Here is a 23432-nt window from a genome sequence, read left to right as displayed (position 1 = left end):
ACAAACCAACCCACAGTCAACAAAGTGTGTAGAGGTAACACAAAAAAACATTGCAATGGAAGACTCACTTAAAGGTCCTGTATGGAGTGATGAGAGTGAAGCTGTGACGCCCTGTCGACTTCACAGATGCTATATTCATAGACACAAACATCATGCCAAGACCTATATTGAAGTCCTGTTAATTAAAAAAAGTTCAATTTGCAAACTTCCCGTGTCAACAACTATATATCACAGTCTGGCTTTGTTTAAGTTTAACAAACAGTATAAAACATTTAAATAATAACTTTACTTTGCTCATAGTCTCAACACACTTTTAACCAGACCGTTGTTGCTTCATGTTATTAAAGCCCCCCTGTGGTGAAAATCAAGTTTTTAATGTTGTTTATGTGTCTGTGTGGTGTTTTTAATATGCTTTAAGACAAACCATGTGTAAATTCATAAGTCGACAGCATTGCTGAGTATTTCCTCCTTAAAACTGCAGTGAACCAAAGACAGTCTCAAAAACACGCTTTGAAATCGCTGGTGTTTCTGACGTCACAAACTACCTTGTAACCAATCAGATCAACGTGTGATCGTCAACCAGTGGATCTCTGAGCTGAGTGAGTGAGTGGAGGCGGGACTCATTTGCATATTCATAGAACCACGTATACTAAATGAGGCAAGGGTACCGAGTTACATTCAACCTGTTTTAAAGTTAAAAATGTTTAAATATGTAATTTTGGTGATCAAAGATGAGTTTTAAGGGATATAATTATTGACTACAGGGGGACAATTCATTTGAAATGATTTCTAGTCGTTATTTCATCAGTTTATGATGAGCGGTTTGTCTTATTTTCGGAATCCGGATTCAGATGCACAGTAATATGTAATGAGGTTATGCTTCAAATAATTATAAACGTCACTTTGATAGACTGAGCCTGTAGATTATGTACACATAAAATATTGGATATTGTTGATTTAATTGGCTAATTATTTTATGAGATTTTTGTGTGTGTGTGTGTGTGTGTGTGTGTGTGTGTGCTTTTAAAACTCATTTCCTGTGTTTTCTTTTAGTTTTGAGCCGCTACGTAAAGAGAGGGACAATATAGATTACAATGACAGAACGATCTGTGAATGCTTTTATCTTTTGTAAAATGACAGAAATTTTTAGTTTATGCAAACTCTCATGTTGTGATTTGCATTTTATAAGTGTGATCAGCTCTCTTTCCCACGGCACTAAAGTTGCGTTGGAATGAGGATAAACGCTATTTACTTTCATATCTGGATTCTACTATCCGGATAAGCATGTCAATGCCAGGTGTCAAGGTGCCAGTACAGATAGTGAGCTCTGAGCTACAAACACTCTGGCTTAGTAACAGCTGTAAGACCAAGTTCTCCACTCTTATCATCTCTTATCTCTTAAAGTCCCCCTGTGGTGAAAATCCAGCCTTTAAATGTTGTGTATATGTCTATGTGGTGTTTTTAATGTGCTTTAAGACAAACCATGTGTAAATTCACAAGTCGACACCATTTTCTCCTTAAACTGCAGTGAACCAAAGACAGTCTCAAAAACACGCTTTGAAATCGCTGGTGTTTCTGACGTCACTTAAATATGCCATTTTGGAGACCAAAGATGAGTATTAAGGGATAATTTACTATTAAATTCTTCTTGAAAGTTTCACATTATAAGCAATTTTCCACACCTCTTTGCTGCTGTAAATCCAAAGGGTGTATCCACAGATAGCAGTGTACACCTTTTTCCTCGGGTCTTTCATGATCAGCGGTCCGTGTTGTTTGGGTGTAGTGACCGGTTCCCTCCCTCGAGTGGCGTAGAGAGACACTAACCAGCTCTCCTGCACAGCTGCAACAAACACATTCACAAGATAGAGCTGAACGCAATGACCTGCAGTCACTAGATGCTAATATTAACACTGTGAATCAAACACTGACTCTCAGATTTAGGAAATGGCATGTTTCACTTCTCTACGCCCAGAGTTTCCAGTTCTCCATAATACAGCTTACCCTCACTATGAGCCATGAATTCAAACTGCTTCTTCTGTAAAGCGATGGAGAAGTGTCCCTGATCCTGCTTCCGTATGTTGGTGATGCTTGTTACGTGAAACACATATTCTGTGAACTTGTCCTGGAGCACATTGAAAATGTGGTTATATTGGCAAATAGGTAGAGGCAAAAACTGATTTATTCAGTATTTATTATGAAACAACTCACTGTGCGTTTTTTCCACAATGACATGAGATGCCCATCTAGAGTCGTCCATAGAACATTGTGCCTGCAAAACAAAGTTGGCATTTGCTAAATTTAACACGAATTTGAACAAAAAACTTTCTCTTTCTGTTTCCTCACTGCAATCTTATAATCAATGGGTGTCCAAAAGGCACTTTCACACCAAATGCAAATGTTGAGCACAAATGTTTTATGTTCCTATGGAACTGTTCACACCAGTTTATCCTCTCGGACAGGGGCTAAATTGGGATTTATTATGTGGGGGGGCTCTTCCTAGGGGGGTCCAGGGGTATGCCCCCCCCCGTGAATTTTTTTTGAAAAATAAACTATCAAATGGCATTTTCTGGAGAGTTTTGTGCAAAGAAATGGAGAAATTGAGTCTTACATGATATGTGAAAAACTGCAAGGTTAAGAGCATATTTGCATTGTTGTAGTATCAACAGGTATTAGGACATACAGTACTGTTAATCAGCAGTGGTGGAATGTAACGAAGTACAAATACTTCGTTTCTGTAGGCCTACTTTACTTAAGTAGAATCAATAGTGCATACTTTTGACTTTTACTTCGTTACATTTTGCAGCAATTATTATACTTTCTACTCCACTACATTTCTACAACGTTTCGTTACATTTTCTGATCAGTTTTTCCCCTGCCAAAACAGGGATTGAAAAAAATTTCCTGTTTTCGGTGGTGACGCGGTGGTGACACGTTCATGTAAGGGTGGTGCTGCCAATAAAGCACCTAAAAGCTGTCACAAAGAACCGGCAAAAGTAATGATTATGAATATGTAAAATATAGCAAGGAGACAATTTAATTGTTTATTAATAAACAAGTGTTTTCTGTGTCAGTGCCCTGCATAGATGAAGTTGACGATGCTATCCTCGCAATCTTCGCAGTAGTTGAACGCGCCAGAGAGAAATGCACATTTCATACGGATTACACAAGCAGCGGTCTGTTTTCTTTCGTTTTGAATTGTTCTGTTTAAAAGAAGACCTTCCAAGCTTATAGATATATTTATCAGGTCTGTCAGGCAAGTAGGCTCCCTTATACGCTGAGTTTCAGTTCATTTATGAGACGAGAGTCCAGTTCACTCGCCGGCGCGTCCGTGTCATGATTATCTATTGTCTATATAGGCCTACTATATTTACTTCTTATTTATTAAATCATCCAGGCAATTGGTTGATGAAACATTGATTAAAATTAAGATACAATTAATACAAAACAAAATTAATTTTAAAGAAAGGCTTTGTGCTTTCTGTTTGAGGTCTCAGTGAAAGTTTTAAACAGTCGTTTAGTGCCACTTTCAGAGCGGTCCGTCCGTAACATTGTTTTTTCCTCATAAATGCGAACATGAAAAATAAAATAAAATGAATATGTTATGTTCTGTGGAGAGCCAACCCTTCTTCATCCGGTGGGTAGTATTACTTTGGTTTGCTGTGTAATTCACAGAATTAAAAAAAAAAATTTTGCCACCTAAAAGTTAAAGATTTTTTGTGTCACGTCCACGGCATGTGTAGCCTATTTCCCTCATATTAAATATAAAACGCTTGATTACACATTGTATTACCTTGTTATGATAGTGACCCATACAATGTGCCAAGCATTTTTTCCTTACCTTAAATGTCATTCAAGGCCAGGGCACTTTTTGTACAACCAACAAACTTGACTGGCGGCCAGCAGCTCGGGTTTTTTTTTTTTTTTTTTCAGGGCAGTAGATTGAAGGTTCTGGAACTTTTGCGCGCTTCCACATCCCGCGCAACTACGGATCTCCCAGGAACATTCATTATTGCTGCGTACATTTATCCGTGTCGGAGTTCTGAGTAATAGCCTAGATGCGCATGGCAGCGCGAGCGGTGCGCGATCATGGTCGACTGACAACGAGATTAAGCAACTGAACAAGAATACGGCCGTGTCCCGATTGTTCTCATCTCAGCTCCGCCGAGACAAAATAGACATGCCATTTCAAAATCTTTCATTTATAATCAGAAATATGTTTTCAAAAGCATCACTTTCATCAAATTTTAAACAAATTTTAAACTGAGCCCCGGAGAGCCCCGGCCCAATTTAACCACTGCTCTCGGAGCAAGATGGCGCCAGTGAGTTGATCGGCAGGCCGTCACTCTATGTGTGTGCAGTGTGTCCCGCTGTTTCTGTTCGTAACTGTTGTTTAACACATAATGCTACATCTTTAATTACATTTGATCGCCAATTACAAGACCTTCGTGCCTCGTACCTCTCTGGCCACAGCATTTGGATATGGCGTACATATTGTTACCGGATCTAGCTTTTTAAGATCAAGCCCCCAGGCTGGGGTAAACTTCGGCAACCTCCGGACTCTTGATCGCGCTCCTTCACAGATGTTGACAATCAGCATGACTGACTCAATCTACGGAAACGGCGACTAAAGATGGCTCTGTTGAACGCAAGATCGATTTCAAACAAGACATTTTTAATTAATGACGTATTTTCATCACATGATATGGATTTTATGTTTATAACTGAAACTTGACTAAATTGTGATGAACTTGGTCCTCTTGCTGAAGCGGCACCTGATGACTGTAATTTTGTCAGTTCTCGACGGACATCGGGTCGTGGTGGTGTGGGGGGGGGGATTTTCAAGAACAATTTTAAGTGTTGTTTATTATCAGTGGACAATTTTAGCAGTTTTGAAGTTCAAGTACTTAAGATAAGTACAGAGAATGTCCTTCTATGTGCCTTGATTTATCGACCTTTCTATTATAATAAGATGTTTCTGCAGGAATTTTCTGAGTTTTTATCTTCTCTGGTACCTTATGACAAACTATTAATTCTAGGTGATTTTAATATACATGTGTGTTGTCCCTCTCAACCTTTGGTTAATGAATTTCTTCAAATTATTGACACTTTTAATCTCACTTTGTCTGTCACAGAGTCTATGCAGTGAGTAGGTCTCACTGTCAGTAATATAGAGATTGATGAAATCTGTCCTGTACTTAATCATGTCCTTAATCTCAATTTGCTCTCATTTCCTGATGCTACACCTACAATCTGTGATCATTTTTTGAAGTTTTTTGTTGATAAAATTAATACTATTCATTCTTGTATCCTCAAGTTTGATTTGAACTCATCCGTTAATGACCCATGTTCGGCCTGCTTAACTGAGTTTGAGCCTATTTCTTCTTCTTTTCATAGAGCTTTTCCATAAAATGAAGCTTTCCTCTTGCTCCTTGGATGTGGTGCCTCCTCGTCTACTTAGGGAAGTGTTAGGTGTAGTTGAAGCTTTTGTTTTAACTATTATAAATAGCAGCCTATCTCAAAGCACTGTTCCATCAATCCTGAAACACGCAGTGGTGAATCCACTCTGCAAAAAGGCCAGTTCAGATCAGAACTAATCGCCCAATTTCAAAAATACCATTTTTATCAAAAGTAATGGAAAAGGCTGTCTTCCATCAATTTACTGTATTTTTAAGTGAGAATAACTTATTAGATAAGTTGCAGTCTGGTTTCAGACAACATCACAGTACAGAGTCAGCTTTGCTGAAGGTGCTGAATGATCTTTTGTTGGCTGTGGATTCAGGTAACTGTGCAATTTTGTTCCTTTTGGACCTCAGTGCAGCTTTTGATACCATTGACCATGCTATCTTGCTTGAATGGTTGAGTAACTGCGTGGGAATTCAAGGTACCGCATTGAATTGGTTTAAATCCCATCTTTCTGATAGAACATTTTCTGTGGAGGTTGGGATTTTTTCTTCCTCTTCTGTACCATTAACTTGTGGTGTACCTCAGGGGTCTATTTTGGGCCCGCAGTGAGTTTTTTTTTTTTTTTTTCGCTGTATTTGCTCCCTTTAGGCTTGATTTTTCGAAAGCACAACATTCCTTACCATTTTTACACGGATGACACCCAGGTGTACCTCCCTTTGAAAAATGGGGATAATTATGACATACACTCTGTGTTGAACTGTCTTGAGGAGGTATGATGCTGGCTGGCAGCTAATTTTCTAACATTGAATGACTCTAAAACTGAAATTGTAGTTTCTGGACCACCAGCTTCTATTATACAGATAAATAACCATCTGGGTCCTTTATCTGGGAATTCTCACGCTCATGCCAAAAATTGGGAGTGATTTTTGATAACGGCCTTAAATTCGACAAATCAATTGAGTGGTGAAGAGTAGCTTTTATCATCTCAGATACATATATATATACACACACATACAAACACAAGTGTAATTTAATGTTAGGTTTTCAGACACTTAATTGCATGTTATTTGGAATTAAATGAAAATGTATTATATTAAATGCAATGATTAATCAAACCACTTACTTAGGATTTAAAGATTAAAATGCATGTTTGAGCTGTTTTAACTGAAAGCAACTTGCACTGAAATATCTTAAAATATGTCAGTGTCATTGTTTTATCTCAAGATGCACATCCGGTTATGTTTTTTCTAAGGCACATTTATAAAAAATAAAAAAAATGTAATACTTAAATGTCCTAATTGAACTAAGGCCAAATCCTGGCTTAATCCAAGCCCTGTCTGTGAAACCAGGCCTATATATAATTTCATAATTACCATAAGTATCTTTTTATGGGCACAAATGTGCGCAAATTTCCATTTCCTTAAGCCAACTTATTTGTTTGGCTGTCAGAATAAATTGACTAATTCTGCATTTAATTTTTCTTTTCGCAAAGTGTTTGGTGTGAAAGGGCCCTTTTAATTATTATTTTTTTGTAAAGATGTTTGATTATTATTAATACTGTTATTTTGAAATGCATTATTTAAATTAGCTGTTGAATAGCTGGTTATTTTGAAATGTTTCAAATGGATTTTAGACTTTTCTTTGAAGTTGTCATGTGATTTCTGAGATTGTGTAGAGTTAGTTACTTGCGTCCCTTCCATACGTCGAGCCAGCTGGATTGTGTCACCGCACACTCACTGGTTCTCTGGCGCGGGCCTGATAACGTCTGCTTCTTCCTGCTCACACGAATGGTTGCAGCCCTGCAGACCAAGAATTCAAGATATTTTAAGATCTTGCAAAATAAATATGCAATGTCAAGTTTGCTTCTATATTAGAGTTGTACATGTGCTTAAAGTCCCCCTGTAGTCAATAATTTCAAACCTTAAAACTCATCTTTGATCGCCAAAATGACATATTTAGATGTTTTTTCCTTGAAAAAAATATTTTTCATGTCTTAAAATAGCTTGAATGTAACTCGACACCCTTGCCTCATTTACGCGGTTCTATTAATATGCAAATGAGCCCCGCCTCCACTCACTCACTCAGCTCAGAGATCCACTCGTTGATGATCACACATGGATCTGATTGGTTAAAAGGTAGTTTGTGTCGTCAGAAACACCAGCGATTTCAAATCGTTCACTGCAGTTTTAAGGAGGAAATACTCAGCAATGGTGTTGACTTGTGAATTTACACATGGTTTGTCTTAAAGCATATTAAAAACACCACATAGACACATAAACAACATTAAAAGCTTAATTTTCACCACAGGGGGACTTTAACGTCACAATGCAAAAATAAAAAATAAAAGTACGCAAAATGTATGTATTTGTAAATGTATTTCTTATTTGATTAGGCGTTAAAGATATAATATTGGCACACGAGATTGTCATATGAGACATGATAGGGAACCTTGTTTTCTGAGGAGTAATCATAATGTACCTTGGTTTCTTGAATCTGTCAGTTTTGATCTGAATGTTCAGTGATTTGGGAACTTGATAGATCCCTTCACTGGTGCCGAGTTGTGTTTGAGCATCCATTAACTGATCTGTGACACTACAAGGAAAAATATAAACAGAGAAGTTACCAAAGACAAGTTTCGTCAAGAAACATGCCATTTCATAAACAAAATAAAAACACAGTTGTGATGGAAACAGAAGTGATTCATTACCTTGCATTATCAGAAGTGAGGTCATCCTTATTGAGATCATCCTTATTGAGGTCATCATCCTTATTGAGGTCATCCTTATTGAGGACATCATCCTTATTGAGGTCATCATCCTTAGAGAGGTCATCCTTAGTGAGGTCATCCTTAGTGAGGTCATCCTCCTTAGAGAGGTCATCCTCCTTAGAGAGGTCATCATCCTTAGAGAGGTCATCATCCTTAGAGAGGTCATCCTCCTTAGAGAGGTCATCCTCCTTAGAGAGGTCATCCTCCTTAGAGAGGTCATCATCCTTAGAGAGGTCATCATCCTTAGAGAGGTCATCCTCCTTAGAGAGGTCATCCTCCTTAGAGAGGTCATCATCCTTAGTGAGGTCCTCCTGTGATTTTGAGGAGTTTAGAGTCACAGTGGAATCGTCAGAAGACATTGAGTCAGCAGTTTTCGCTGGATCCGGATCTGAACTGGGAATGATGCTGAGTGATGCTGGCCAAGGCAATGTTTCACTGCAGTTGGTTTCAACCGCTTGAAGATCAGGGGGTTCAGCGGTGGAATGCAACTGACTAGATGAATCATCCACACTTACATCGTTTTTGATATACGTTTCTACTGAGAAAACAAAACAAACAAACAAACAAACAAAAAGTCATCAACCATCACCTTTTTACGGAAGCTTGTGTCTGCCAAAGAATAAAACATTTTAAAAGATAATTTGCGACTTTTTTTCCTCACAGTTGCGTCTTATAAAGTCAGAAATGCGTGATATAAACTCACAATTGCATGTTATAAAGTCAGAATTGTAAGTTTAATTCTCGCAATTCTGACTTTATATGAGGAAAAAAAGATAAAGAGTCACAATTGCCTTGTTTATTTTTTATTCTGTGGCGGAAACCAGCTTCCATACCTTTTGCACACTTTGATAAGGGTTTGCCTTGTTTGTGACTGTGAGCAGTAGAAGTCCTTTTAAAGCAGTGGTCTCAAACTCAATTCCTGGAGGGTCACAGCTCTAACCCTAATCAAATACACCTGATCCAGCTAATCAATTTCTTCAGGATTACTAGAAACTTCCAAGCAGGAGTGAGTTGGAGCTAAACTGCTGTGGCCCTCCTGGAATTGAGCTTGAGACCACTGTTTTTAAAGGGATAGTTCCCCCCAAAAATACATTTTGTCATCACTTACGCACCTCAAACATGTATGAGTTTCTTTCTTCTGTTGAACACAAAAGATATTTTGAAGAATGTTGGTAATCAAACAGTTGATGATAGCCATTGGCTTCCATAGTAGTAAAAAAAAAAAAACTCAATGTCTACCGTCAACTGTCTGATTACCAACACTCTTTAAAGTCCCCCTGTAGTCAATTATTTTATCCCTTGAAACTCATCTTCAATTACTAAAATGACATATTTAAGGGTTTTTTTCCTTGAAAAAAAATTCTTCATGCCCTAAAATAGCTTGAATGTAACTCGACACCCTTGCCTCATTTAGTATGCACGGTTCTTTGAATATGCAAATGAGCCCCGCCTCCACTCACTCACAGAACCTTGATTTTCACCAGATGAAAGAAACTCATACAGGTTTGGAACAACATGAGTAAATCATTTTTTGGGTGAATGTCATCTCACACATTTATATCATTCCAAAGCTAAAAGAAGGAATGTTCAACAATGTCCATTCAGCTCTGAAACAATGAAAGTAAAATTAGAAAAATCACCATGAATCTAATCATGTGGATCATGCTCAATATTCCAAGTATACTCAACACAACAGATTTGTGTGATGTCATTACTCACTGATACTGATGCTTTGAAATCTCATCATCACAACGTAATCAAACTTGCCATGTCGGCTAACAAGACATGCAAGAACCAGCAAGATGCTGTAAGCTTGGATCTGTGTTTGACTTTGTGTTTAGTTTTGCACTGTTCCCAGTTCAGTTTCATTTGTCCCAGTTCCACTGTTGCCATGGTTTCTGATTCGCTGTCATGTGTTGCACCTGTGTCTACTTAATTGTCTCATTTAGTCCCTGGTGTTTGCATGTGTATTTATAGCCCTCAGTTTCAGCTGCTACATGTTGGTTATTGCCTACATTTGTTGGTTGTTCTGTTCGTGGTTTTAGATATCTGACATTTATGAGAATATACAAAGCCACTGCATGGGATTAGATATATTGATGACTTTTACACATTTAAATGGTATTTATATTTCTGTATATATTTTTGTCTTTGTTGTAGCTTCACAACAGCTGCACTGTATGTAATCAAAAGAGTATTGTCAACATTTGTCTTCATTGGTGTTTCAGAGAAATAAAGAGTCTTTAATAAAATAAAATAAAATCCAGGGAGAAACTCAGGAGAACACAAGCATGTTAAACCGTGGACAATACCGGACAAAGAACTAAGGAAACTAAGGGGCTGTTTACACGACACCGTTTTCAACTTAAAACGTAAAACATTGTATGCGTTTTGGCCATTCGTGTACACGACAACAGTGTTTTGGGTGCCTGAAAACATACACTTTTGAAAATGGGTTTCAAAGTGCAAGTTTTTGAAAACGGTCTCCGTGTAAACAACAAAAACAGGAATCTCTGAAGACGATGACGTCATGCATATGATGTGTTCAGTCTATAGCGTTTCATCGCCATCTACTGGCCTGGCAGCAGAATACAGCGTTTTTAGTCGAAATTACATGATAACATTCCCAGTTTACATGATATTTATGTATGGCTCCCACAGCTGATCAAAGCCTTTCCTCTTGCATTTAGCAATATAAGTTAGCCTTTCCAGTCCGATATCTCCTTTATCCACATTTTCAGGGATGGAGCATCCATACTCTTCCAGCATAATGCAATAGCTCTTCTGGCTTGAAGCAGATCAAAGTCTATAAATTTAATCCGCCTTGATGTTCGTATAAAGTCCATTGGATATATTCCAAGAATACAAAGTTTTACATTCAAAGGAATTTCAATGTTAAACATGTCTGACATACATTGTATAACCTCCTTCCAGAAGTTTTGTATTTTTGGACATTCCCAGAGGCAATGATATAATGTACCTTTATTATCCAAGCATTTAAGAACACACATCTGACGAAGACATTTGACGAAGTTTGACAGGTGTTGTATAGGTTCTCATTAACCATTTATATTGAAGTAATTTAAAATTTGTATTTATTGTCAGTGTTTGTGCTTTAAGACATGCATCTTTCCAGTCTGCCTCATCTATATCTTCCTGTATATCCATTTTCCAGGCATTTCATTTGTCCAGTGTTGATTCAGTACTGTGTTTGACCATTAAGTTATAGTACACAGATACGTGACCCTACAAGTTCCAAGAGTTATTCTTTCTAATTTTGATAAAGATGGCATACAGATTATCCGTTCTTCTTTTGATAACATTTAACTTTTCAACTGTAAATGCTTATAAAAAAATGCTTTTTGGGGATTGTATAAGTGCTTAAACAGTTAATTAACCAGAACAGAAACAGGTGTGGGATTAATCAGAAACAAATGACCAAGGCTGTTTCCCAACCCTGTTCCTGAAGGCACAACATCATTTTTTGGTCCAGAGACTTCCACAGAAGCTATATGTAAATATATATATATTTTTATATTCAGAGCACTTCTATTACCCTACCTTTAAAATGTCTGACTCCCAGATCAGTGCCCTGACCACTAAACACAGGAGCTGATTGAGACGCACCCATAATGAAGCCATTTGGGACACACTTGGCAAAGCAGTAGTTTTCAATCCTGGGGACCCAACGCTCTGCACATTTTGTACATCTGGCTAATTTAACACATCTGATTCAGATCATCAGCTCGTTAGCAGAAAGCTTCATGAACTGAATTGAGTAATGGGGTATTCCCTATGTTTTTGGACCATGAGGAAAAAAGCTTATAAATCATGCTAAGTGATGTAAAAAATGCAGAAAGTTTTATGTGATAGCTAGGTTTAGGTGACAGAATATACAGTTTGTACAATAGACTATAAAAATCATGATGTCTATGGGAAGTCCCCATTAAACAAGGAAACCCAACATTCCTCTCTGCTCTTTAACACTTTAAAACTTGCTCTCATTCTTCTGACATTGCAGGTAGTCACATTTACCTAACGTACCGTATCTACTATTAAACACAACTTATTTAAACTTCATATTGAATGCATGACGATAATGTATGTATCTCACAAACAAAACGACTTGAATTATTCTGTTTTCACGTTAACTCAAACCCTCCTATCGTCTAGCTTTAAAGTTAATCGTGAGGGTCACATGACCATAAACGTTAAAACTGTTTCCTTGAAGTGGCCGTAGCATATAGGGTAGAGCGGGGCACAACCTAACACTTTTTGAATGTCTCAGTTTGTGTAAATATACTTAGGGTTCAGAGTATTTATTTTTTCCCACATTAATTTCAATCATGTCTAGTACAATTATGTGGTTTTGTTTCATTAATACAGTGTTTTGTTTTTGTTTTTACTTGATATACCCCGAAGGAATGTAAGTGTAATGTGACAACATGCCCCCTAGGTGGAGTACACTGTAACATGACCATGTTATCTGATCTAATCAAAAAGTGTACAATTCAAACTAAAATAGTTTCGCAATAAAATACAATTATTAAGTTTGTATATAAAAAAAGGCAAAAAATACATTAGACAACATTTGACAACAAACACACTGCAAAACACAGCTATACAGCATGGTTTAAAACATAATAATAATTTCTGAACATTGACTCTCAGTATTTATTCACATTTTTCTAATGATTTCTCAATAGAATTCATAAAAGTATAGAATAGAATAGCATATTTCTATAGGAGCTCATTGTAACGCAGTGTGACAACATGCCCCGCCTGCACAACTGGGATTTAAACCCTGCGAGTGTCTTCTGCTGGTTAGCGAAGCATTAAAGAACTATCTCAACTGTTAAATGACAGATATAAGATTAAAATAATATCAGATGTGTCTAATTTTAAATAAACACAAAAAACAGAGATGAAAAATGTACTTAAATGTACTTTTTCTATGGTTAAATCTTCCAAAGATTTTTTAATTTTGGTGCAATTTTTTCTCTATATAGTGTTGGCAACTAGTAAATACACTAAGTTTCGTCATGTGTTACAACTAGCCCTGCGTTAGTTTGTGCCCCGCGTTTGCTAATGGACTTGAGGAAGGGTCCGACTTTAAAAATTCACCCTAAATGAAAAGCTCATTTTTAGATGCAACTCTATTCCATTTATATTGTCCATAAATCAGATATGCCTTGTTTCATCTCAGCGAATTGATTCTTTTGAATCAGTTCCCCAGAAAGATTCTCCTCGAATTCGACTGCTTACCTGTCTGCAGGTTACATCGCTACGCTAGTCGGTGGCAAGTGACTTATGAATCAAAATACTAATATTCTTTATTCACATTTAAGTGTGAACAGATCTACCGAGAAACCCCAGAGAGAGTTTGAGTGTGCTGAACATGTCCACAAATCTACTGTGTGCAGTTTGCCTGAGACACTGAAACATTTCGTCATAGTCTATATTTTGGTTTAAAACTTTTATATGGACATTTGAAATGGTTAAAACATGTATGATATTTAAATGCTGCTCTTACACCATTTTGATTTCTGAGATAAAAGATTTGAAACTGGAATTGCATTGTGGGAATTTTATTTAATGCACCCTTTAGTCAAATTGGCTTCAAAGACTCATTACTGTGCTGTAATTTTAAATATGTTTAATTCATTTTGTGCTTGTCGTAATCAGTCTAATGTATAAATGTTGTATTACTGTATTAGTTTTGAAGTCATTATTTGTGTAATGTGTCCAGGGGCCTTTATCAACCCCCTGGAGTCGTATGGATTACTTTTATGATGGATGGATGCACATTTTTGGGCTTCAAAATCTCATTACCATTCACTCCCATTATAAAGATGGGAAGAGCCAGGACATTTTTAAATATAACTCCAATTGTGTTTGGCTGAAAAAAGTAAGTTATATACTCCTAGGATGTCTTGAGGGTGAGTAAATCATGGGCTAATTTTCATTTTGGGTGAACTAACCCTTGCACATTTCGAGTCATTGGTGTTGGATTACACAGAAAGTGTGCCACGTAAATTGTAAATTTAAATGTACATTTTTATTTTATGGCTTTATATTTAATTGATTTCCTGAAATATGAAATATTGTGGGTTACTGTTTGGCTGTTTTCATTTGAATCTTTTATAGGGATAAAAAAAAAGTCAATATTTTGAAAGTTGTGGCGACTTTCTGTACCCACTTTACATAATATATTATTGTTTTCTTTTTCAATTTAAGGAAAAATTTACATTTTAAGTATAATGTATTCTGGGTCAACACGGAGGACGACTAATACTATAGGATAAACATGTTACTGATATCTTGTTTAAGTACCTTCAGAGTTCATCTGTGCATCAACCTGAACTTCTGGACAAGGCATCTGACCAACGCCATCTCTGTAAGATATTGAAGTATAGTAAATGTATTGACTTTCCAAAAAAGATTTCTTGATATTAGATATCCTGGATTAGGATTAGACTCCTGATAGAAAATTCAAGTCCTTTGTTTCTTTTGAAATGCCTTTCTTTGTAGAAAGGCATAAAAAGGTAAGCTTGTTTTCTGATTAAGACTTTACAGACAATAGTTGAACAGCATCTGCTCACCTGTCAGAAAATGATGGCTGTCCAACACTTTTGAGTAAATATCTTGATCGTGGCTTTGGCACAGGTATGAGAACAGGAGGATCAGACACAGACATCTGCAGCAAAAAAGTATAATGCATGACATATGTTAGACTATGCATGACTAGGTTAGAAATGCCAAGAATTTAAACATCAAGATTTGAATACAGTGATAACAAGCATGCAGTGATCACTGCCTCTCAATTGTTAAGAAACATGACGTATTTAGCAGAGATTTATTTCCATTCATCAACGAAAGGTTGGTCAAAGGGGAACGCCCCCCCCACACACACACACACACTATGAATATAATAAGTGTATCAAGGGAATTAGAACTTATATTGTACATATTTTGTGTTGATGAGTGAGTGGCAAATATTATTGAACTTCTGAGTTACATATTTTAATATATCACGTAACAATGTAATAAATTCAGTGTTTTATGGTCATATAATTAAATGTAAAACCACTGTATTTCACAACAATGTTGGATAACTGCACCTAAATAGACAATACAAATAAAAATGTTGCTGCAAGCTAAACTTATCAGGGTTTTAGTCTTTAAGTTCATAAATGTATCATTTATGAAGCAATAACTGTTCTCAGTTTTTACCAGTAGCCTATTTCTTGTTCCTTCCAATGACAAAGTTTCCAGGCATATCGTCATGTTTGTCACTGTTATTATAGCGCCCCCTTTAGTTACAACGACAATCCTTCTCATATAAATACTGTATTCCTAAGCGGAAATAACGTGGCGATTTATGAGTATAATGGGATATACAAATCTTGTTTATATACAACACATAAAACTAGTTTTTAGAATAGACTATAACCCCAACAAAAACTTTTATTAGCGCCACCAAATCTAACTCAACTGGACCCTTTCAGGTCGAAATTTCATTTTCTATGAAGCCTATTCTATATTTCTGTAGGCTACGCTTTCTGTTTGTTCTACTACTATTACGACGACTAAAATCTAATAATATCCCTAAAAATCCTTACAAATAGGCTACTATAGTGCTCTAGGCTACATTTGATATGAAACTTGACAGCTAGTTTTACTTCTGTATGTAAACATACTTTTTCAGTCTATGAAAAACAGTCCTAATGAAATAAAACCTCGACTAACATAAATAGCATATCTATATGAGAGACCATGTAACTTACCTTCGTGATGTTCTTCATGAAGAATGAATACGTCACGTAAGACAGCGTGTTTGTGACTTGACGTTTGAGTCTTACCGGTTTCTCCACTCAGTCACTCTGTCTCGCGCATGTGGGTTGGGTTATAATGTAATCAGGTGAACTTAAACCTACTAGACAAGCACTGAAAGACAAATGACGCGATAGCCTGCAGTAAAATGAAAGCTGAACTGCTCGTATGGACAAAATGGTCATTTTCACCTCATTCAAAGGCCGCCTGAACAAAGTGTGTTTTAGAATTTCAGTCCAAATAATCTCCAAATTAAATTATGCAAGAGGTTTTATAACTAATATTTTTTCGCGCTGTATCATTATATATTGAAATCTACAACTTATCCAAAATCTAATGTGCAAATAGTGAGTGGTATAACTTAAACCATGGACATCAGTTTAATTTTTGCTATGCCTCATAAAAAGAGGATTTTTGCAACTTTATTTACAGAAAAAAAAAACAATCAACACTATCACTCATAATAGTTATTTTTGTACAATTGTACCTTATACACACTGTGCATTTAGTGAATGTTTTCTTGGCTTAAAAATAGGCTAAATAGTGTTACAAAATAAGGTGGTGTAATTTTAATTTCTAGTTGATAACAATTAAATTAACTGTAATTTTGATTCTTAAAATAACTGGTTTTAGTCCTTTAGTCTAAATCATTGTACATGTAACCCATTTGACAAACCTTATTTAAAGCCCCCCTGCAATAATTTTATCCCTTAAAACTCTGATCACCTTAATTACATATTTAATTTTTTATGTCCTTTCTTCATGCCTTAAAATAGCCCCGCCTCCACTCACTCACTCAGCTCAGAGATCCACTGGTTGACGATCACACGTTGATCTGATTGGTTAAGGTAGTTTGTGACGTCAGAAACACCAGCGACTTCAAAGCGTGTTTTTGAGACTGTCTTTGGTTCACTGCAGTTTTAAGGAGAAAACACTCAGCAATGCTGTCGACATGGTTTGTCTTAAAGCATATTAAAAACACCACATAGACATATAAACAACATTAAAAGCTTAATTTTCAACATCACCCATATGCGCTACACGTGCACTGATAATAGCCTAGTAGTGTTTAAGATTGAAAAGATAGGAAACAACATTGGCTATCTCTTTCACCCATCACAGTTGCACTGACTCAAAGTGAAGACTGATTCAATAAATATTAATATTTCTTGTAAATCCAGTAACAATATTTAAGCCTACTTAACAGAACACTGGAGATAAATGAGTTGTAATTTAAGGCTCTGAATGTTGAGAAAACCTTATGAGCTTTTAACTTTTAAAGCATTACATTTAAATTTTTTATAATACATTCTTAAGATAAATTAAGTAAGGAATGACGACGGGCCGTTGAATTATTAGAGAGAGAGAGAGAGAGAGAAAGAGAGAGAGGGAGAGAATGTGCTTTCCATACTAAAAACTTTACAATAATAATTTTGTGGTTAAAAAAAAAACAACAACCAGGAAATAATTTGTCGTTTTTATTCTATTGTTTTGTATTCTATTTATTTGCTTGGTCAGTGTTGTTGGTTTTTTTTTTTGTTATTTTTCTGCTGTCGGCTTAGCCTAGAAATCTAGACGCACCCTAGTGGTGTAGTCTAGCAACTCTCCGTTGACTTTCGAGCTGGAAAAACCAAACTCTAGTCAGGCCAATCACATCGTGTATAGAGTCGGTGGGCAGGCTTTACATAATGACGACAGAGTTGCGACGGTTCCCTGCTACTTGAAAACAAAGAATGGCTGATGACGAACAGCGGCCTTTCGAATCAGCTTTGGCCGCGACTCTGGAGGACTTGGAGTTAAAGGCACAATATGTAATTTTTTTGCTTTAAAAATAGCAAAAATCAATATATCTATGTTATATATGAAGAGTTCAGATGCAAAAGCCTCTAAGTGCCATCTGAAATTTTCTTCTAAAATGAGCATTTTTATCAAGCTTTTATATTTAGGTTCAGTAATTTAACTTTAATGACAATTAATAGGTAATTTTCATTGCCATTAAAGTGAAATAACTGAACATAAACATACAAGCTTTTCATACAAGAAATTTTAATTTAATTCAAAGACACGGCACGTTTCTTTATTTCCGTTTTGTTGCCGTCAATGGCGTCATATCAGCGTTGTCCCTGGTTTCCGCTCGTGCTGCCATGGTAACCAGAGCTATGAACCAGAGTCCTCTGATAGTAACCAAGGCGACAGACGTGGACAATGTAGTTCGCAATGTCTATCTGCACGCTGTTGTTGTTTCGTTCAAACATTATGGACCATGGCAAGCAGACTTTGGATAAAAAAGGAGAACTAAAACGAGAATCAATATCAGCGCGGTGTTTTCGAGATGCCTAGAGCTCCCACAGACAGTATATAAACGAGAGCTCCACGTCCGAGACTTCGACCGCTCCTACATGTACTTTATTAAACAGGTGAGCACATTTACATAAAACTAATCAATGTTATATAGTTCAACAATGATAAAATGTTAGAATATGATCTGTATGTTATTCTAATGTTGATCTAGCTCACTGCTAGTCTCATACAGACAAAATAACACATAGGCCTATATTTCAACACATTGAAATGCAGTTTAGTGTGATAGTGAATGTTAGATCAAGTGAAACAGCGCTGCGTTACCTCACAAGTTTAATTTGTCTAATAAACTGACCTGTGAGTTGTAATTCTGCACTTGCGTGTAGTTCGGTAGAATGAAATGTCCATATTCCTTTTATATCCGCGGGACTCGCGTCGCGTGTGGAGCTGATAGCTGTCTCTTAGCAATGCCGACCTGCTTCATATCACAGTCATGATAAAAGCATCGATGTATTCAGTCATCCATAAACATTATTAGATCGGTCGGCTTGACGTCGACGACAAGATCCATAATTCTTAGCAAATGTTGCGTCATCAAACTACACCTTTGTTATTGTAAAGAGGTTAGCGACCCCTAGTGGAGAAAAAATTCCATACTGTACGTTTAAGACAAAGACAAAGAATGGCACTCAAGTCATTCTTAAAACAGGAAGATGTGTTCGTAGTTTTGCCGACCGGATACGGCAAAAGTTTAATCTATCAACTAGCTCCGCTGTTGGGAAAATGCTGGTTGGTTGTAGCGCTGTCCTATTGCATGCAGAGCAAATCTGAAAGACAGCCGTTTATCCCGCCCCTTGGATTGAGCCCTGACAATGGTGAGTTGCCAGACCTAACATCTTGATGTAGGTCTGGCTTGCCAGGCTACTGTCGGCTGTAAGGACCTTTGAAATAACTGAAATCATTTGGCGAAGTGATATATGGAACTGTAATGCGGTCGAGACCTGCCTGGAACTACTTTAAATAATTGCACACCTTAGAACGTTTGTCAACCAATCAGATTCAAGCATTCAACAGCCTCATATTATAATACTAGTTAATGTATTATGAATGAGCATAAATAAAAAAAAAAGGAAAAAAAAAATATATATATATAAATTAGCACTAACAGTTTAGTGTGTATTAAATGCTGTAAAAAAGTGTTGCTCGATTTTATTTCATGATAATGCATTAGCTAATGAACTGAGCTTTATTGTAAACCAACATTTAGTTATTACAATAAAAGCAGAATCATTCTGCATCATAAGTTTCACATAATTAAATGACTGCAGATCCTTCATTACTCACATTTTAAATAATCATCCAGAAGGTATTACTGAGCATAATTGCATACTTTATGGTATAATAACATCAGACTTCTCACTTATCTGTGCCTTTAAAAATCTGGACAAAATCAATCCCTGCAATTACGCATTAACTTCAACTTCTCATGATTTTTCAACATCATGAAAGGGGGAAAAAAGAAAACAATTAAAGATCATCAGGTGAATACTGACTCAAATTTCAGTCTGTTTATCACGCATTACACTGCTAGCGTCGCATAAATTACCTATGCACTTTTGGAGAATAACGTAATCTCTTCACTTTTAAAGCAATCAGCTGCTTTCAATTAGAAATTCATTCTCATTTTCCATTAAGAATAATAATAAAAAAGCTGTAGTCCAGTTTTATTGGTCTAGATTGAGACAGCCAACATCAACAGTCTCTGAGTGTTTGTCTCAGTGTGTAATAACTATTCCTTTATTTGAACTGGGTTCTCTGACAGTGGATGGAGGTGAGACTTGTTCTCTTCATATTTTCCTCCATCTGGTTTGAAGTCCTGCAAGGTCAGCGATTCACTCTGTGTCTGTTCCTGAAGACTTTGCTTTTTCTTTTCCCTGTATGAGCGAAATGTACAGTACAGTGTTATACGAAGTCGTGAAACCGATACTTAGTAATCACGTGATCTGATTTATTATCGAGATTGATCATGTGAACAGCTGACGTTACCATTTCTCCTCTACATCCTCAATGGTCTCAGGCAGAGGAATGTTGAGGGTTTCTGGAAGCAAAAAGGCTATTAAACCAGCAATTACAGCCGATCCCCCGTATATAACGCTAGGCAGAGCCGGCATAATCTCATCCAAGATCAGGACTGCAGGGGCGGCCATGGATCCTATTCTGGACATGGTGGAGACAAAGCCCATGCCAGTCTGCCTGTGGAGCAAACATGAAAACCGGAGTAACAATGAAGAGGCTGCATGAGCTTTGGTGGTTGGTCGCTCAACTTACACTATGGAATAAAATTTCGGAGTGTTTATTTACACCAAGTGCAAATAGTCCTCTTTGTTGGTAGAAGCTATTTACTCTAACTCCACCCACCAATGTCTGCTTTGGCTAGACAAAAGTACAAAAAAAGCCTGTAATTTATCAGAGGCAGTGGCGTAGGGAGGAAGGTAAGAGACTTCTGACGCGAGTTTGAACCAGAATTCAAATCCGAGTTTTGCCGAACTCGTTCTGCATCCTTTTCCCATCGCATATCAGATCGGAAAGGCATTTATTTTCAATAAATATGAAGAAATATGTGAATTAAAGTGCCTACCGGTTTATTGGTTGTGTAGGGAGGGCTTTATTGTCCTAATAAGGCGCCATTTATTTAATAAATATAATAATTTACACTCAATATGTTATTATTGCATACTGTTTTTATAATGTACTAAAATACAGAGGTGCAAATAGTTTCTAACTATTTACAGTTGTTGCAAAGGAAATGCTGCTATTTTTACATGGTGTAAATATATCTCTATTTGCACTAAGTGTTAATAGCATCCATCGCTAAGAAAATATGCTATTTTCACTTTGTCAGTAAATACACACTGAGGCAGTGGTTCCCAAACCTGTCCTGCCGGCACCCCAACACTGCACATTTTCTTTGTCTCCCTAATCAAACACACCTGATTCAACTCATCAGCTCATTAACCCATGTGATAATGAGCTGATGAGTTGAATCAGGTGTGTTTGATTAGGGAGACAAAGAAAACGTGCAGTGTTGGGGTGCCGGCAGGACAGGTTTGGGAACCACTGCACTGAGGTATTAAGTGAATGCAGACAAACACTTTATTGTGGACACACAGCAGACACACGGTAAACAGGAATAGCAGCAAACAGACGGTGAGAGGGAATGATATGATGAATAATGATATGCTGGTTATGATGCGGGCTGACAGGACACACACCTCAGGGTATGTACAACAATGAGATCAAAATGGAAAAGTTTTTTCTTTGTACAGATGACAATGTTATGAAAACATAACTAATAACGCTGTATTATTCATGCCAGACAAGTAATTGCGATGTCACTTTGTAAAGAAAGACTACGCGCCTGCGCACATACTCTACAGCAGGGGTGTCAAACTCAGTTCCTGGAGGGCCACAGCCCTGCAGAGTTTAGCTCCAACCCTAATTAAACACACCTGATCCAGCTAATCAAGGTCTTCAGGATTACTAGAAACTTCCTGGCAGGAGTTTTTGGAGCTGGTTGGAGCTAAACTCTGCAGGACAGTGGCCCTCCAGGAACTGAGTTTGACACCCCTGCTCTACAGTAAACTCGAGCCGGACGCACATATGCCTATAGACACAAATTACTTAATTTATATATATTTTTTGTCCGATTTTCATTCTAATGATGTTGATCTTGATAATACTGCATTATTACTTTGTCTTTCAAAGCCAGAAACATTCACTGTAATCTAAAGTTTATAATGTTCTCCTCTGATATAAAGTCCCGTTTTACTTCCTTTAAGAAAATGTAAAAACCTTTGAACACAAAGGCTTCGAAAACATGTAGGCTATCATCCTTGAGTCTGTTCATTTTTCATGATGACAAAATGTTAAATTGTGTTAATTGGTGTAATTCTTATATCCACTTGTGATGATGTCTGTATGCCCCCCTTATTTCTTACTGTTAATATCCTTTCATTTACAAAAAAATAAAATAAAAATCCTCTAGACTAAACCCGCAATAGAGTTTACAGTTTGTAGGCCAACCGGTAGTTCGCATCACACTGGTTCCCTCGACAAAAACCCAATAGGATTTTCCCATAGGCTTTTGGAATATCGCTAAGAAACAAGCTCTGTGATCAACAAAAGTTTATGATACTAACAAGATAATGATGACAGATGAACACAACTTATATAAAATTTGAAGCCTAAATGCAGTCGCCAGAAGTAAAAAGCTAAAGGTAGGGTATAAACGAACTACACCACGGTCCCACGAATTCAACGTCACCATCACTAAGATTCCGACAACTCTTTCAGACGTTACCTAAAAACATTTTCCCAGAATGTTTGCGATAGAATGGTTTGTAAGAGTCCGCTTTTACAGCATCATTAATGACATTTAAGCTCCTCTGTAGTCCCATTTAGCCACTTGTTAGCATCCGCCTTTTTCAAGACACGTAACAGCTTAAAAAAATCACGAGTGGGGTAATATTGATGTATTTTATGTCGTAGAATAAAACGTGAAAGTGTCTTAAGCTTGTGTTCACCACATACCTTATTTCAGCCATTTAGGCTAACCAAAACCCCAATAAAAAAAAAAAAAACCCCTGACTTCGGGACGATGGAACCGGAAATGTTAAAATGCAAACTTGTTTCCGCATTTTGCCTTACAAAGTGACTACACACTCTATGGCCTACGCATGTTCATGACGTCACCGTTTTCACATATGTTGTCGTTTTTGTAGTTTACACAGTGATGATAAGGGTGTCATTTTCAAAAACTTACACTTTAAACCGTTTTTTCAAAAGTTTGTGTTTTCAAGCCACCAAAATACCGCACAAAACGCATAAAAAGTCTTCTGTTTTTAGTTGAAAATGGTGTCGTGTAAACACCTCAGTGAAGCTGGGCTGGAGTAGGTGAGTATCACAGGTAATAATCCACAAACACAGGGAAACATGAGGAAAATACACAAGGATATCAATCACGGTAGCAGAACAGGAATGACCCCGGATTTCCACCAACTGCGGAACGGCTGCGTCTCGGCTCCGTGCTCCGCCTTCCTTCAATACCCACCAGGTCCGGATTTGTTGT

General features: G+C 37.0%; 2 protein-coding genes across 5 annotated transcripts in view; both read right to left on the bottom strand.

The window, feature by feature from the left end:
• LOC307144596 (arf-GAP with Rho-GAP domain, ANK repeat and PH domain-containing protein 1) overlaps positions 1-16115 on the bottom strand; it is a 34087-nt gene extending 17972 nt beyond the window's left edge. Inside the window, exons 1-10 of one of the 4 annotated variants that reach the window (XM_079847070.1) lie at positions 15958-16115; positions 14773-14867; positions 14504-14565; positions 8111-8708; positions 7882-7995; positions 7089-7202; positions 2209-2269; positions 2002-2122; positions 1683-1840; positions 69-175 (exon numbers count right to left, since the gene is read on the bottom strand). In XM_079847070.1, coding sequence (XP_079703196.1) covers positions 69-175; positions 1683-1840; positions 2002-2122; positions 2209-2269; positions 7089-7202; positions 7882-7995; positions 8111-8708; positions 14504-14565; positions 14773-14867; positions 15958-15975 — 1448 coding nt within the window. In that variant the 5' untranslated portion in view covers positions 15976-16115. The remainder of the gene's footprint in view (positions 1-68; positions 176-1682; positions 1841-2001; positions 2123-2208; positions 2270-7088; positions 7203-7881; positions 7996-8110; positions 8709-14503; positions 14566-14772; positions 14868-15957) is intronic. The other 3 variants (XM_079847071.1, XM_079847073.1, XM_079847072.1) reach the window with 3 other exon arrangements.
• A 3404-nt stretch (positions 16116-19519) lies between these two features.
• The window catches only part of oatx (organic anion transporter X), a 41545-nt gene continuing 37632 nt past the window's right edge, over positions 19520-23432 (bottom strand). Inside the window, exons 9-10 of the mRNA XM_079848011.1 lie at positions 20351-20557; positions 19520-20238 (exon numbers count right to left, since the gene is read on the bottom strand). Coding sequence (XP_079704137.1) covers positions 20094-20238; positions 20351-20557 — 352 coding nt within the window. The 3' untranslated portion in view covers positions 19520-20093. The remainder of the gene's footprint in view (positions 20239-20350; positions 20558-23432) is intronic.

Source organism: Squalius cephalus (assembly GCF_949319135.1).
Source record: "Squalius cephalus genome assembly, chromosome: 17".
Lineage (NCBI taxonomy): Eukaryota > Metazoa > Chordata > Actinopteri > Cypriniformes > Leuciscidae > Squalius > Squalius cephalus.
This window is presented reverse-complemented; position numbering and strand designations above follow the sequence as displayed.